Raw genomic sequence first — 15,234 nt, forward strand, 5'->3', positions numbered from 1 at the left:
AAAGAAGGAAAGAAAGAAAGACAAAGGAAAATGGAAGAGATGCCCCCCAGTACACACACCTAGTGTTGCCCCCCCCCATACACACACTTAGCGCTGCCCAGAAGAGCCCACGGAGCCCTGGGAACAGAACCCAGGAGTCCTGGCTCCCAGCCCCACCCCCTGCTCTAGCCACTAGATCCCACTCTCCTCCAAGAGGACCCAGGAGTCCTGGCTCCTAGGCCCCACTCCTGCTCTAACCACTAGACTCCAGCCCCTTCCTCCCCAGGTGGGGGATTGGACCCAGGAGTCCTGGCGAAGATAGCCTGCTACGGAGCTGAACTGGGAGGGGATATGGTCGACACCCACTGTCCCCCGACCCCTGGTGCCCCATTCCCCTTCCTCCCCACACAAACTCCTGGGCACTGCCAGTCCTGGGGGGTGTATTTTAATGGGTATTTTTCTTGCCTTTTGTTTAGCCCCGCCCCCGAGAGTTGCCACGGCAACCGACAAAATAATAATAAAACAGAACAAAACAAAGAACCCCAAAGGCGGCCGAGCCGGCGGCTACTGCATCTTAGCGCGGGTGGGATGGATGGCGGCGGGTGAGGGCTGGCAAACGAGAACGCACAACACTCGATGATGGCATGAAGCCCTGCCCCACTCGGGCCTGCTGGCAGCCGGCTACCCCTACCTACCCCCTGTGTGCCCCCCGCCTGTCCTCCGGCTACCCCCTACCTGCCCCTATATGCCCCCTGCCTGCCCTCTGGCTACCCCCTACCAAACCCCTAACTACCCCCTGTCCGCCCTCCAGCTACCCTCTACCAAACCCCTACCCGCCCTCCGCTACCCCCTACCTCCCCCTGCCTGCCCTCCGGCTACCCCCTACCACACCCCTACCTACCCCCTATGTACCCCCTATGTACCCTCTGCCTGCCCTCCAGCTACCCCCTACCTACTCCCTGCCCATCCTCCGGCTACCCCTACCAAACCCCTAACTACCCCCTACCCGCCCTCCGGCTACCCCCTACCTACCCTCTATGTACCCCCTTCCTGCTCTCTGGCTACCCAATGCCTACCCCCTACCTACCCTCTGCCTGCCCTCTGGTTACCCCCTACCTACCTCCTGTTTACCCCCTGCCTGCCCTCCAGCTACCACACCTACCCCTTATTTACCCACCTTCCCATCCCTCTACCACATACCCCCATCCATCCATCCATCCCCATACACATACCCCCATCCATCCATCCATCTCCAAACACAAACCCCCATCCATCCATCCATCCATCTCCATACACAAACCCCCATCCATCCATCCATCCATCCCCATACACATACCCCCATCCATCCATCTCCAAACACAAACCCCCATCCATCCATCCATCCATCCATCCATCCCCATCCCCAGACACATCCTTACCCCCATGTATCTAAACTTTACCCTCCCCTTCAGCTGTCCCTTCTCCCCCCTTCCCCTGCCACCCTCTGCCCGGCGGCCTGGCTGGTGGCTCCGTGTGTGAGGACCAGGCTGGGGGTGGGTTTGCCTGGGGGGTTGTGTCGTCGCTGTCGGGCGTCCACTTACAGGGTGATGTAGGTGTCGGCGCTCCGCCCTCTGGGTTAGTGCTGGTGGATTTTGTGTCAGGCATTGGAAGGGGCACAGGTCTGGCCACAGGTGGGGGCGGCGGCAGCAAAAATGAGCCCGTGACTTTGCCCTGGCCGCTAGCGTTAGGCTGCGAACAACATAAATACAAGGATGCGTGAACGGCGAGCCGAGACAAGGCAACGGTAAAGATGCAGTACCGGCCGGCGGCGCCGGGACGGGGCGCTGGGGCTTGCTTTGTTCCGGTGTTTTATTGGGGCGCTTTTCCTCCAAAGAATCCGGTTTTTACCAAAAAAAATGGACTTGTTTTTAAAAAAGCGAAGGGTGGGAAGAGTGTGTCTGTCCGTCCGTCGCTGGCCCGTCCCCCCACGCCCTGGCTAGGCCCTGCCCGCTGCCCCCTTGGCGCCCTCGACCTGCTGCCCCCCGCCAGATCTCCGTGGGCTGGAGCCACGGCCGGGCTGTCGCTGTGCCTGGTCGTTCGCTCGCCGGCCGTGGGCAATGGCGTCTCCTCTCCACGCAGAACCCGGGGAATTGCCACCTGGTGTGAACCGGCTGTCCCGTCCCTCTGTCTTCGGGGGCTCCAGGCTGGAAAGGACAGGTCTGCGGTGGAGCCCAGGGGCCGGTGCCGGGCACGCCCGGGAGAGGGACGGAGGGGGAGGCAGGGAGAGGAGTGTGATCTGCGAAGGCTGGCTCTGAGCGGGACCAGCAGGAGAGAGCCAAGGAGCAGGGTGCTGCAGACGTGTCCTCTCCGCCTGGCGTCCTGCCCTCGTTTCTTCCCGGGGACGTGACGCACGGCTGTCTCTGTTCTGGGCTCCAGATATTTAACATCAGCCACTTTGATGGGAGCGGCCCTCCCAACCCCGGTGCCGCCCCGGCTCGGGGCTGGGGCTGTGAGCAGGCCGTGGCGTAAGCGGACTGTCCATAGTGGTGATCAGTGGCAGGACGTCTCCTCTAGGCACGACGCTCCAGGGCTTCAGAGCCCCCTGCGGCCAGTGCCCGGGCAATGGCTGCAGATGGTCTCCGGTGGCAGGCGTTCGCGGGCCGAGACTGGGCGTCACGGAGGCACCCCGAGTGGCACCAGCCACCCTCGGAGGGCGGAGCTAATTGTGTCCTCGGCACAGATCACTGAGTGCCCCCGTCCCGTGCTCCTGGGGGACCCCTGGGGCCGAGCCCAGCACAGCTCCCCCATCCCGCAGGAGCTGGCCTGAGGCGCAGTCTCCACGGCAATGTATCACTCGAGCAGTCTGGCTTTGGGTGGAGAAAGTCGCCCGTGACGGACGCCGCGCTGCTGAGGCCCCAGCCCCAGGACCTGCTCTGAGGGGCCCCACCCCCAGGACCTGCTATGAGAGGCCACATCCCCATCACCTCCTCTGAGGCCCCGCCCCTAGGACCTGCTCTGAGGCCCCGCCCCTAGGACCTGCTCTGAGGAGCCATGCCCCTTAGGACACTGTGATGCTGAGGCCCCACTTCCTAGAACTCCACAATGCTGAGAGGCCCCGCCCCCGAACCTGCCCTGAGAGGCCCCGCCCCCAGAACCTGCCCTGAGAGGCCCCGCCCCCTCAGCATGTTGTCTTCTAGAACTCCTCACGTTCCAGAGTGACGCCGGTTCTAGGCTGCCGGAGCCCCACTGCGCCTTTGGTTTCCAGAACCTTCTAGATGCTACAGGCTAGCGCGTCCCAGTCCTCTGGCCCCTTGGAGGGCGCGTCAGGCCCCTGTGCTACAGTCACCCCCCCCGACCGGGATCACACTGCCTGTCCCGTGCCCCCCAGAGACAGAGAAAGAGACAGAGAGAGAGGAGAGAAGAGGAGAGCCGTGGGGGGGCCTTGTTTGCTGGCCAGCGCCCCCCATGGGGCGGCATCCGGAGGGGCGTGGCCGGCGGCGCTCACCTGCCCGGTGCCCTGGCCCGACCCATCGGAGCAGACGAACTGCACGAACTCCTTGAGCGAGTCCTGGCCGTGGTGGTGGTGGTAGCGGATGGTCGGGTGGGTGAAGTAGGGGCTGGACTGCTGGATGATGGAGGTCGACGGGAAGTGCAGGGCCGAGGCTGTTGCCCGGGGGCTTCCTGGGACGGGGAGAGAGAAAGTGGGACAGGGAGGTCAGGGATCTGCTGGTAACAGCTGCTGTGGGCCCCCTCCCTGCCCCCTGAGCCGTTCAGGCCCTGTCCTCTCACTCCCTACCCCCCCTCGCCCACTCACTGGGCCCTCCAAGCTTCAAGGACCACACGCCTGGTGGCAGGGCCATTATGAGGCTGAGCCCCACATCCTGGTCTCTCTCCCCTTTTACAGTCCCACCAGAAAGCAGGGCCAGGGGCGTCATTCCGCGGCTCCTCTCCGAGACACTCCCCGAGAGCTGGGGCCCTGGGTGCCCTGCCGGACCAGCCAGCGGGTGCCACCCGGACATCAGCCCCAAGGGACCAGCCAGCAGGTGCCACTCGGGCGCCGGACCAGCCAGTGGGCACCACCCAGGCACTGGCCCTGACGAACCAGCCAGTGGGCACCACCTGGGCAACAGACCAGCCAGCAGGTGCTTTCTGGGCACAGTTGCCGCTATAGGGCTCGGGGAACTGGCAGGGGGTGCAGCACTGGGGGGCAGGGCTGCAGCTTCCTCCTTTGGGGGACCCCTTGGATCCCACCATCAGGGGCAACATCAGCCGGGTGCGTGGGGGGGCCAAGTCCTAGAGACCAAGTCGTGGTCGGCCCTTCGAGTGAAACGCCCCCCAGACAGCACTACCACCTCTGACCCCTCCAGTCACCCCCCACCACTGCCGTCACCTCCAATCCCCCAAGTCACCCTCCTGCCACCACTGCCCCCCAGTCACACCACTGCCCCTTCATACCCCCCCCACCAGTCACATCCCCACCCCCCCAATCACTCCCTGCCCCTTCAGGGCCTCCCCACCCCAGTCACCCCCCATCACCCACTGCCCCTTCATACCCCCCCCATCGGTCACACACACACCCCATCACGCCGTGCCCCTTCATGGCCCCCCACCCCAGTCACACCCCCACTGCCCCCAGAGAGGCCCAATGACCCCGGCACCTGCGTGAGCCCCCCAGGAGCTGCGCAGACATCCCACCGGCACAGCCTGAGGAAGCCCCGAGCAAACCCACAGGAAGGGCTGGGCCGCCGGAAACGGTTTGAGTGAACCACACCTGCCACAGCTCTGCCAGTGCCCCTCACTCCTGACCCGCAGCCCCCTGCTAGCCCAGCCCTGGGCTCCCCCCAGCCCTGCCGGTGCCCTTCACTCCCAATCCAAGGGAAGCATTTCCTAACCCTGAGAAGTGCCGGGTGGTGGACCGGTTCCCCCAAGGAGGGTGGTAGGAGACCTGTCCCATGGGGAACGGGCTGCTGGGGCCAGGGCTCACATCCCCCCTGGTTGCTGGCAGCTCCCTGCCCCGTATGGTGCTAGCATGGGACAGCCCAACAGTTGGGACTCAGGGTTCCCAGCCTGCGGGTGCTTTGGGACCAGTACCCACAGCTCCAGGAGAGAAAGGGACCCCCCGGTTACATGCAGCAGGCCAGCTCCTGAGCCCAGCAACGCCAGAGTCACTGCACCAAAATCCCAGCTAATCCAGATCTGTCTAAATCCTGGCTATTCTGGAGTCACTCTGGATTAACTCCACCAAGATCCCAGCTATTCTGGAGTCACTCTGGAGTCACTCTAATAAACCCTACTCAGGCGATGATTGCTTAATGCAGCATAAAATCTGCCCTTTCCCCAGCATCTTCAACCCTTTAGCTGCCTCGACAGAGTAAAGACAGAGACAGAGAGAGGAAAAGCGAGAGAGACCGGCTGCCAGAACCACTGTGGCTTGGAGGGACAGGGTCCCCACCCTCCCACCCCCAGGATAGCGGCTTTGGTTCTCACCTGGTCTGACTCCTGCAAGGACCGGCAGCGGGTGGTGGCTGAAAGCCATTCTTGGGGAGGTGGTGTGGGTGGAGAGGGCGCTGCAGAAATCCAGCTTCCCTGACTTCTTTAGGGAAGCCGGTCCTGGCAAGGAATCAGCGAGAGAGGGCAGGTTTAACAGGCGGAAAGATGGATTAGTATCCTGCTTGAGTCGCCCCTGCTTGGCCTGTGCCCCCAGCCGCTGCCCTGCCCCCTGCTGCCCTGGCATCCCTGCCCTGCCCCCTGCTGCCCTGCCCTCAGCTGCCCTGCATATTCCTGCGCGTAAGGCCCCACCGGGGGCCTGGATTTTGCCGGCTAACTCCGGTGTCTCCCTAGCCCTGGGCGTCCCCACGCCACAGCCAGGCCACGGCAATCCAGCCATCGGCTTTCAGGGCCCCCCTTGGCTACAAAGGCCCGTGCGTTGTTTGGAAGCCTGGATCCACGTTGCTCTGATTTGCCTCCTGGGATCTAAGCCTCAGGCCTCTGCCTGCCAGACCGGACTCTGATGTTCATGTCTTTCAGCCGCAATTTCCCGCATTCATGTGACTCCAGCAGCTGGAGATTTACAGAGAGCCCCAAGCCCAGCGAGTAATGACACTGACCAGCTGTCGCCGCTTGGATCACCCAGGCCGGGCCAGTCTTGGCGCCCAAATCCCCCTCCCGCCCCCGCTGCCACCCGTCTTCCCTCGCCAGATCGGCATGTCCCACCTCTCCAGGCTTTGGGGTGTCTCCATTTGCGGGGGGTCCACACGCCAGACCCCTGAGGCTGGATTTGCAGAGGGGCTGAGCATGGCAGCTCCCACCAATCTCAGGGCTCAGCACTGAAGGGGTCCCCCAAATGGCCCCCCTCAAACCTCCAGGCAGTGGGGTGCTGCTGGCAGGAGACCCGTGCAGACAGGGCCCAGGGCTTTGACCCGGGGTCTCTCTGAGCACAGTGGGGCTGGGGGGAGGATCAGGAGGTCCCCGACACCCCCAGCCCCAAGACAGAGGAAGACACCCCACCAGGGCCAGGAGCACCGGGGCTGGGTGGGGGGAGGAGTAGGCAGAAGACACAGGCCGTGTCCCAAATTACAGCAGGAGCCTCCCCAACACCCCACTGAGTGCCACAGCGTCATGGGCCCTCGTGCCCACCCCAGAGGTGGCTGCATCTCAGCCTGGGGTGAGGGATCCCCGCACAAACAGCCCCCGCACCCCAACCCAGAGGTGGCTGCATCCCACTGTGCTGAGTGCAAATGACAAGGGGATAACCTGGCTGGGGGGGGATGGCAGTCAGGGAACGGGACTTGGGGCCCTTCCCCTCTAGCGTGCGCAGGGTCAGATCTGGCCTCACCGGCAGGGGACTGGCTGGCTTGGGGGGCGGGAATGGGACCTGGGGCCTTTCCCTTCTAGGGGGCGCGGGATCCAGCCCATCCCGAGCCGGCAGTGAGCACAGGGCCGCCGGCAGCAGGGGGTCTGGGAGGGGGGAGACGCTGGGGTGGGCTGGGAGGTTCTCCCTGAAGCTGTCCCCCACCCAGGGACGCCCGGAGGAGTCGGAGGCCGGGGCTGCCAAGGGCTGACGTGGACGTGCAGGCGCTCTTATGCCAGCGAGTGGCGTGTGCCTGGGCACAGCTCCCTGCCCTTCTCCCGCGCCTTGGGCTCAGCTGGTTCCTGCTCCTCTCGTCCCGCCCAAGGGGTCCTCCGGGGCCCGGAGAGCGCGAGCGGCCCCATGGGGAGCCTGCCTTCTCGTGCCAGCTGCATGGCCCCTGATCTCGGAGGAGCTGCCAGCTGCGAACACCTGTCCCCATCAGACGGCTGCAGGCCCTGCCTGTGCGGCCGAACGGGCCATTTGTCAGGCACAAACCCGACGTGGCGGGGGGAGGGGGGAGGGACACGCCGCACGATCCCCATCCTCACGCGGCTGGCTGGTGGGGGAGGGAGATCCCCATGACCACCTGCCGGGGTGGGCACAGGCCCCGGCGTTGGCTGCACCTAGAGGGACCAGAGGTCCCGATTTTATAGGGACATGCCGAGATTCGGGGCTTTGTCTTGTACCAGCGCCTCTCACACCCCCCCGCCGCCTAATTTCTCACTCTTGCTATCAGGTCCTACCTGCAGCCTCCGGGGCACTGTGTCAAACGGGCCCTGGGGCACAGTGTGGTTTATGAGCTGGGCCGGGGGAGCCCAAGGCTGGGCTAGCCGGGGGCTGTGGGTCGGGAGTGAGGGGCACCGGCGGAGCTGTGGGGGGAGCCCCCATCTCTGTGATGGCCCAGTGCAGTCTTGTTCCTGGCTTTGATGCCATTACGCGCTGTGCCAGCTGCAGGTTGGGGGCAGCTGCCGGTGCCGCACTGGGTTGCTCTCAGGGCCCCTCAACCCTCCTTCTGCTCCGCAAACTGCCTCCCATGATGCCTGATGCCAGCACCCCCAGCACTCACCCCATTGACAGTGCCAGACCCCGCCTCCTTTGCCCATGCTGCAGCTGGCATGGTGCCCATGCTGGCAAGCGTCTCTCCTTTGTGAGTGTGAGCTGGAGGGGGTGATGCCTGGCGAGCAGCACCCTGACCTCCAGGGCGGGCAGCATCCAGGGTAATAACCTGCAGGCCCAGCAGGGGCCGCTGGCCTGATGGGATTACAGACCAAGACTTTGCCCTCTGCCGGGATGGCATATGCGCTGTCCCCTGCCCCCATGTTATCAGGTGCCAGTCCCCACCCCCACACGGCTGGGGCCCAAGAGATCTGGATTTGGATCCTGGCACTCAGACTCGCTGCCTGCCTATGCCTCAGTTTCCCCATCTGACCTGTCTGCTGCCTGCTGTGTGTCTGCAGCTCCCAGTGCGGGGGGCACCTGGGGAACTGGCAGGACTTGGGGGTTATCACGGGGGGGCTCCCAGTGCCCAGAATGACGCCTGTCAGAGCCAGTGACTCTGGCATGGACAGAATGGACAGAGTCTCTGATCAGAGACTCTGGCATGGACAGAATGGAAATCAGAATAACAATGCCCAGTTCACACAGACAGGGGAAGGGGCTCACCAAGGTCTCAGAGCTGGGAAAAGAGCCAACAGGTCCCGACTCCCAGCCCCCTGCGCTAACCACTAGACCCCACTTCCCTCCCAGAGCTAGGATAGAACCCAGGAGTCCTGTGTGACGAAGTGGGACTGTTCTTAATGTTTCCTCTGAATACTGTAGGGGTGCCTCAGTTTCCCCTAGGCATTTCTTAAGTCTCTAGGTGGTGGGATAAGGGGGTGTAATTGGTGCAGAGCAAAGGGCCAGGGTACATAAATGGCCAACACTCTGTCTCCTGGCAACTGGTGGCCTGGGCCCTTCCCCCCTGCAAGGTGAGAGCTAAACGGTTGGAGAACAAAGGAATCCGGTGACCTCCTGGCCCGGGAAAGGGACAAAGCCCAGAGGAGGAGGGGCTGGAGAGAGTTTCAGTTTGGGGCTGGCTGGGACAGGTTGTCTGGCTCACTGCCCTCCAACATGGACCCGGCTGAGGGGTCCTGTTCTCTGCACCTACAAGCTCTGTGTTAGACCGTGTTCCTGTCGCCTACTAAACCTTCTGTTTTACTGGCTGGCTGAGAGTCACGCCTGACTGCGGAGTTGGGGTGCAGGACCCTCTGGCTTCCCCAGGACCCCGCCTGGGCGGACTCGCTGTGGGAAGCGCACGGAGGGGCAGAGGATGCTGAATGCTCTGAGGTCAGACCCAGGAAGGTGGAAGCCGTGTGAGCTTCTTGCTCTGAAGACAGGCTGCTCCCAGAGAGGAGACCTCACCAGAGTGCTGACTGGCTTCGTAGGGAGCAGATCCAGAGCATCGCCCGGGGACTCCGGGACATCCTGGCTCCCAGCCCCTATGCTAACCACTAGATCCCACTTCCCTCCCAGAGCTAGGATAGAACCCAGGAGTCCTGGCTCCCAGTCCCTGCGCTAACCACCAGACCCCACTTCCCTCCCAGAGCTAGGATAGAACCCAGGAGTCCTGGCTCCCAGCCCCTGAGCTAACCACTAGACCCCACTTCCCTCCCTTAGAGAGGAGTTTTCGTTGTTCATACAGAACAGTGAATTGTTCAGAGCTGACGAGACAGAGTGGGGTGAATGGAGAGAGATAGACGGACAGACAGAGATGGACAGACAGAGAGCAGCTCCCAGACAGCCTCACCACTCACTGCCCCCTGCCCCCGAATGAAGGGCCATGCCAGGGTGACACTCTGGGGGTTCGCCAGCTAATTCCTTACAGGAGCCAAGATGCTCTGGCCCCCGGCTCCCCCGCACCCCACTCTGCCGGTGCCCCTCACTCCCGACCCACAGCCCCTGCTAGCCCAGGTCTGCCGCCCCGCACTCTCCCGGTGCCCCTCTCTCCCGACCCGCAGCCCCTAGATGCCGAATGACTCTGATGCTTCCGTGACTTGGACCAACCAGCTCCTGGCCTCCCTACAGCACAGCCCCCAGCCCCACATCCTGCCATGGGGCAGCTGCACGCAGCCCGGCCCAGCTCTTCCCTGCAAAGGCCAGAGTGCAGCCGTGCCCCATGGCCTCCCAGGGCCCCGCACGGAGACGTGGGGGGGCAGGAAATCTGGGGGCCCCCAACCCCCTCACTCTGGGCACTGCCCCAGGAGGCCACACACCAGGTCCCTGCCCCGATCTGCGCCCCCCACCCCCGTACCTGCGTCCACATCGTTGGGCCAGCCGCTGGACTGGCTGCTGCCGGCGGCAGGCGAGCGCCCCGTCCCGGGGTAGAAGACCTCGTCCACGGGACTCTCCATCTCGCTGTCATCCAGCGACTTGGGGCGCTTGGTGGAGCTGGGGGGTAGCGAGGGGGAGACGTTGGATGGGGTGACAGGCGGGTGGGGTGGGGCTCAGGGCCTTTCCCCTCTAGGGGTGCCGGCCCTGATTGGCCCCAGGGCAGGGTGACAGGTGCAGGGGGGGGAACAGGGCACGGGACTTTCCCCTCTAGGTGTGCCGGCCCTGATTGGCCCCAGGGCAGGGTGACAGGTGCAGGGGGGGGGAACAGGGCATGGGACTTTCCCCTCTAGGGGTGCCGGCCCTGATGCAGTCCCAGGGCGAGGATGGGCTGGCTCAGCAGGTGGGGAGTGGGACATGGGGCCTGTTCCCTCTAGGGGGCATCAGCCCCAGGGTGGGCTGGGAGTGGTGCCCGTCTGATGACAGAGCGGGTCAGCAGCCTGTGTGCAAAGCGAGTTTGTAGGGGGGAGAGGCCGAGGGCGGATGGAGCAGAGGGGAGCGAGCCCCCCCGGCCGGGCAGCAGAGGGGCGGGGTCTCTCCTGGGCAGGACGGCGCGTACCTGGTGGAAGGAGGTGACGTTATGGACCGCCGGCCCAGAGTCACCTGGTTGATGTTGTAGTAACTGGGGCTCTCCAGATCTGCCAGGGAGAAGTTGGGACCTGATGCCGTGGCCACGGGAGCTGCGGGAGGAGAGACAGCGGGTGAGGGGCAGCGCAGGGCACCGGGCACACAGGCCTCCGCCCCGCAGCTGGCGCCAGGGGAACTATGCCCTGTACAGACCAGCTGCTGGGCACAGCGACACTGCAGCAAAGCAATCACACGACACTCAGGGCCCAGCTAAGGCAATTCAGGGCCTACCCATAACCCCGACCCCGCCCCATAGCCCCGCCCCCTCAGGGTGACGGGCTCAGGCTCTCTGCAGGCTCAGGCAGTGTGGGTTACGCTCAGGTCCCGTTTTCGAGCTTTTCTCCCCAACCGCAGGGGTTGGAAACTTTTCCCTGTCCCAGGAGAGCTGCGACTCTCCTGGGCCAGTGCCCCCTGGCTCCAGCCCCCCTGGCTCTGCCGACGGTGCCTAGGCCTTCACCTGGCCTGGGGCTACAGGCTCAGCTTTTCCTCAGTCCCCAGGTCGGGCAGAGGGGATAGAGACGGAGCCCGGCTTCTGCTTGGCCACGGGACACGTGAGCCTGCTCTTCTGCAGTGCCCGCCTCCCCTACCCCCCAGCAGCCATAACTCCTGAGCCAGCCTGTGGGCGTGCAGGGGGCTCCCGCCCCGTCACGGCCGTTCCCAACCCCCCTAGGATCCGCTTCCCCAGGGGGAGCTGAGTGAGATTGCGGGGCGCAGGGCAGGGGGGAAATAGATTGAAGGAGTGAGACAGAGACAGGGAGCAGAGAATGATTCTCCAGCTGAGCCGGCCAGCGTCCCCATACCCTGCCACGGGCGTCCCATGCCAGCTGGGCACCCGTCATGGGCAACCCATGCCAGCCTCTCTAGCCAACCCCCTGGAGACGGACAAGGAGGCGAAAGGACCCCCGGGGGGAATCTATGGCAGCTCCCCCGCCCCCCAGGCCCGCCACTCACTCTGGGAGACTCGGACCAGCTCCGTCACGTTCCAGACGCCCGACGTCACAAAACAGTCCTGGAAAGTCAAATGCCCTGAAGGGAGGGAGGAGACGGGCGTCAGCGGGGCAGCAATCGGGGCACGGAGCAAGGTGATGGACTCAGCTGGTGCCCCTCACTCCCGAGCCGCAGCCCCTGCTAGCCCAGACTTGTCCCCCCAGCTCTACCGGGGCCCCTCACTCCCGACCCGCAGCCCCTGCTAGCCAAGCCCTGGACTCCCCACAGCTCTGCAGATGCCTTTCAATCTTGGGGCAGGGAATATGGGTGGCAGACAGAGGGCTGTGAGGGGCTCTCACCAGTGGGCAGTGGTTTGATGGGGGATGGGGGAGCGTAGGGGATTATGTGGGGCTGTGGGGGTCTCTCACTGTTGGGCAGTGGTCTGATAGGGGGATGGGAAGATGAGGGCTGTGGCGGGCTATAGCGGGTCATGGGGGGCTGTGGTGGTTTCTCACCGTTGGGCAGTGGTTTGATGGGGGGACGGGGAGATGGAGGCTTTGGGGGGACCATGGGGAGACTGTGGGGGGCTATGGGAGGTTGTGGGGTGGCTGTGGGGGATCATGGGGGGCTGTGGGGGTCTCTCAACAATGGGCAGTGGTTTGATGGGGGGACCATGGGGGGCTGTGGGGGTCTCTCACCATTGGCCAGTGGTTTGATGGGGGGCTGGGGGGCACCATGGGGGGCTGGGGGGGTCTCTCACCGTTGGCCAGTGGTTTGATGGGGGGCTGGGGGGGATCATGGGGGGCTGGGGGGGGTCTCTCACTGTTGGCCAGTGGTTTGATGGGGGGCACCATGGGGGGCTGGGGGAGTCTCTCACCGTTGGGCAGTGGTTTGATGAGGGGCTGGGGGGCACCATGGGGGGCTGGGGGGGTCTCTCACCGTTGGGCAGTGGTTTGATGGGGGGCTGGGGGGGGTTCTCACCGTTGGGCAGTGGTTTGATGGGGGGCTGGGGGGCACCATGGGGGGCTGGGAGGGTCTCTCACCATTGGGCAGTGGTTTGATGGGGGGCTGGGGGGGACCATGGGGGGCAGGGGGGGTCTCTCACCGTTGGGCAGTGGTTTGATGTCCACATCTCCTTGCTGGTTTGAACTGTCTGATTGTCCGGATTCTGTAACACACAAACAGAGAGCGCCATCAGGAGCTGGGCAGCGTCTGGCAAGGGGGGCCCGATCCTGGTGAGGTTCTGGGCAGTGCCCGGCACAGGGGGCCCGATGCCGGGTGAGGTTCTGGGCAGTGCCCGGCACAGGGGGCCCGATCCTGGAAGGGGTCTGTGTCGTTACCATAACAGACAACAACAAACCCAGACCCACCCCGGACCCTCCCCGTAGTTTGTCACAAACTGACCTTCAGAACAGTGCGCCAGGTGCACCCAGGAGTGCCATGGCCCCTCCCCATTTCCCTCCGCCCCCCCCCCCCCCCGCAGCCTTGGACCCGGGTCGGCCTCGGGGCTCTCGTAGCGCTGCTCAGCCCTCACCCTTCACTTTCCACCCGGTTTCCAGTCCCCCCTGATGGCCCCCCAACACTGGGCATCAGAGCCACCCCCCTCCACCCCTACTGCACATCAGGGCACAGCCCCGGCCCTGCAGGCGCACAGTTCGGGCATTGCAGTAGCACAGCCCTGGAGTTGCAGTGGCACAGTTTGGACATTGCAGTGGCACAGTTTGGACGTTGCAGTGGCACAGTTCGGGCATGGCAGTGGCACAGTTTGGACGTTGCCGTGACAGTTTGCGCATTGCAGTGGAACAGCCCTGGAGTTGCAGTGGCACAGTTTGGACATTGCAGTGGCACAGTTCGGACATTGCAGTGGCACAGTTCGGACGTTGCAGTGGCACAGTTCGGACATTGCAGTGGCACAGTTCGGTGTGGCAGTGGTGCAGCCTGGGCTTTGCAGTGGCGCAATTTGGGCATTGCAGTGGCACCGGTCGGGCATTGCAGTGGCACAGCCCAGGCTTTGCGGTGGCACTGCCCGGGCGCTGCAGCGGCACTGCCCGGGCATTGCAGCTCTGGTGCCATGAGTGTTTAGCTGTAGCGCCCGTGGTGTACCCAGGGGTGCAGCAGTTCCTCCACCCTCACCCCACTTTTTCTCTGCTGGGGTTAATGGGCCAAGTCCCAACCCCCTTCCTCAGCCTGCATCCCCGGGCGAAGGCAGCGGCCCCTCAGCGGCAGGGTGGTGCCATGGCCCCGCGGCTGGCGCTGGGCACAGGACTGGGCCGAGGACCCAAGAGGTCGGCGCTGCCCTGGATTCTCCAGCTGTGCCCCGTGGGGCTGCCCAGCCGGGAACCTCCAGGCCTGAGGCCTCCAAAGAGTTAATCGGCCTCGGCCTTCCCCTGCCGGCTTGGCACAGGCGGCCGCCAGCCCGCGGGTTACCTATGTCAACAGCCCACGCTCTGCCCCCCTCCTGGCATCAGCCGGGGCGCCGCCCCCTGCCCCGGGTCCATCTCCTCCAAGGCCCGGCTCCCCGAAAGCTGGCTCAGGCCCCGCTCCCCGTTCAGCCCTGCCGGCTGCTGGCAGCCATCTTAAAACTTGGCAGCCATTTTAGTGCTGGCGGCTAGCTGCGGCCCCATGGCTGAGGGACGGATGGGGCTGGGGGCTGAGCCCTGGGACTGGGGAAACACAGCCTTCAAAGCAATGAGAGGGGGAGGCCGGGGGGAACAGGGGGAGGGGGCTGGCACGGGAAACACACAGGTTCTTGAGGCCTCCCCAGGCACAAGCTCCCGCCAGCTCCGGGGCCAGTGAGCCAGCCTGGGGTCAGAGTGGAAGAGGCCGGGCACGCTGCGTCTGGGTTGCAGGAGGGGAGTGGGGTCTGGTGGTTAGAGCAGGGGCTGGGGAGCCAGGACTCCTGGGTTCTCTCCCCAGCTCCGGGAGGGGAGGGGTGTCTGGTGGTTACAGCGGGCGGGAGCAGGACTCCTGGATTCTATCCCAGAGCCCTCGTTAGTGCTGGCTAACGACCCAGTGGGGTGGGGCTCACGGTGCTTGGGGGGTGCAGGGCAGTGCCCTCCCTGGCTGGCCAGGAGCTGTGAGATGTCCCAGAGCTCAGTGCCCTCAGCCCAGCCTGGGCAGGGGCTGGATGGGGGCTGCTCCACCAGGGGCCCTGGCAGGGAACAGCTATGGGGCAGCCCCCTAATGCTTGGCCACACTCAGCTCCAGAGCTGGGATAGACCCAGGAGTCCTGGCCCCCAGGTCCCCCGCTCTAACCACTAGACCCCGTCCCCACTCCTCCCAGCGCCAGGGAGAGAACCCAGGAGTCCTGCCCCAGCCACACCTCCCTCCATCAGTTCTGGTGGGGGGAGAGGTCCCCCCTCCCCAGCTTTTATCCAGCGACTAAACCCTTATCGGGAGGCAGCAGCTGAACAAACACAAACCTGCCGCTGGCAGAGCCCCTACAATGCCCGGCTGCTTTATCTCGCCCACGCAGGCCGAGCACGGCCCCCCGCCAGCAGGGGGGG

The 15,234-nt window shown here is 64.6% G+C and overlaps 1 protein-coding gene across 9 annotated transcripts in view; it reads right to left on the bottom strand.

Moving 5' to 3' along the window:
- NFIX (nuclear factor I X) overlaps positions 1-15,234 on the bottom strand; it is a 143,005-nt gene that overhangs the window by 13,159 nt on the left and 114,612 nt on the right. For 6 of the 9 annotated variants that reach the window (XM_074935444.1, XM_074935445.1, XM_074935450.1 and 3 more), the window contains 7 exons: positions 12,834-12,896; positions 11,753-11,827; positions 10,734-10,854; positions 10,098-10,234; positions 5,446-5,568; positions 3,464-3,639; positions 1,560-1,707 (listed from right to left, as the gene is read on the bottom strand). In XM_074935444.1, coding sequence (XP_074791545.1) covers positions 1,560-1,707; positions 3,464-3,639; positions 5,446-5,568; positions 10,098-10,234; positions 10,734-10,854; positions 11,753-11,827; positions 12,834-12,896 — 843 coding nt within the window. The remainder of the gene's footprint in view (positions 1-1,559; positions 1,708-3,463; positions 3,640-5,445; positions 5,569-10,097; positions 10,235-10,733; positions 10,855-11,752; positions 11,828-12,833; positions 12,897-15,234) is intronic. The other 3 variants (XM_074935449.1, XM_074935451.1, XM_074935452.1) reach the window with 3 other exon arrangements.

This window comes from Natator depressus, chromosome 20 (assembly GCF_965152275.1).
Source record: "Natator depressus isolate rNatDep1 chromosome 20, rNatDep2.hap1, whole genome shotgun sequence".
Classification (NCBI taxonomy): domain Eukaryota; kingdom Metazoa; phylum Chordata; order Testudines; family Cheloniidae; genus Natator; species Natator depressus.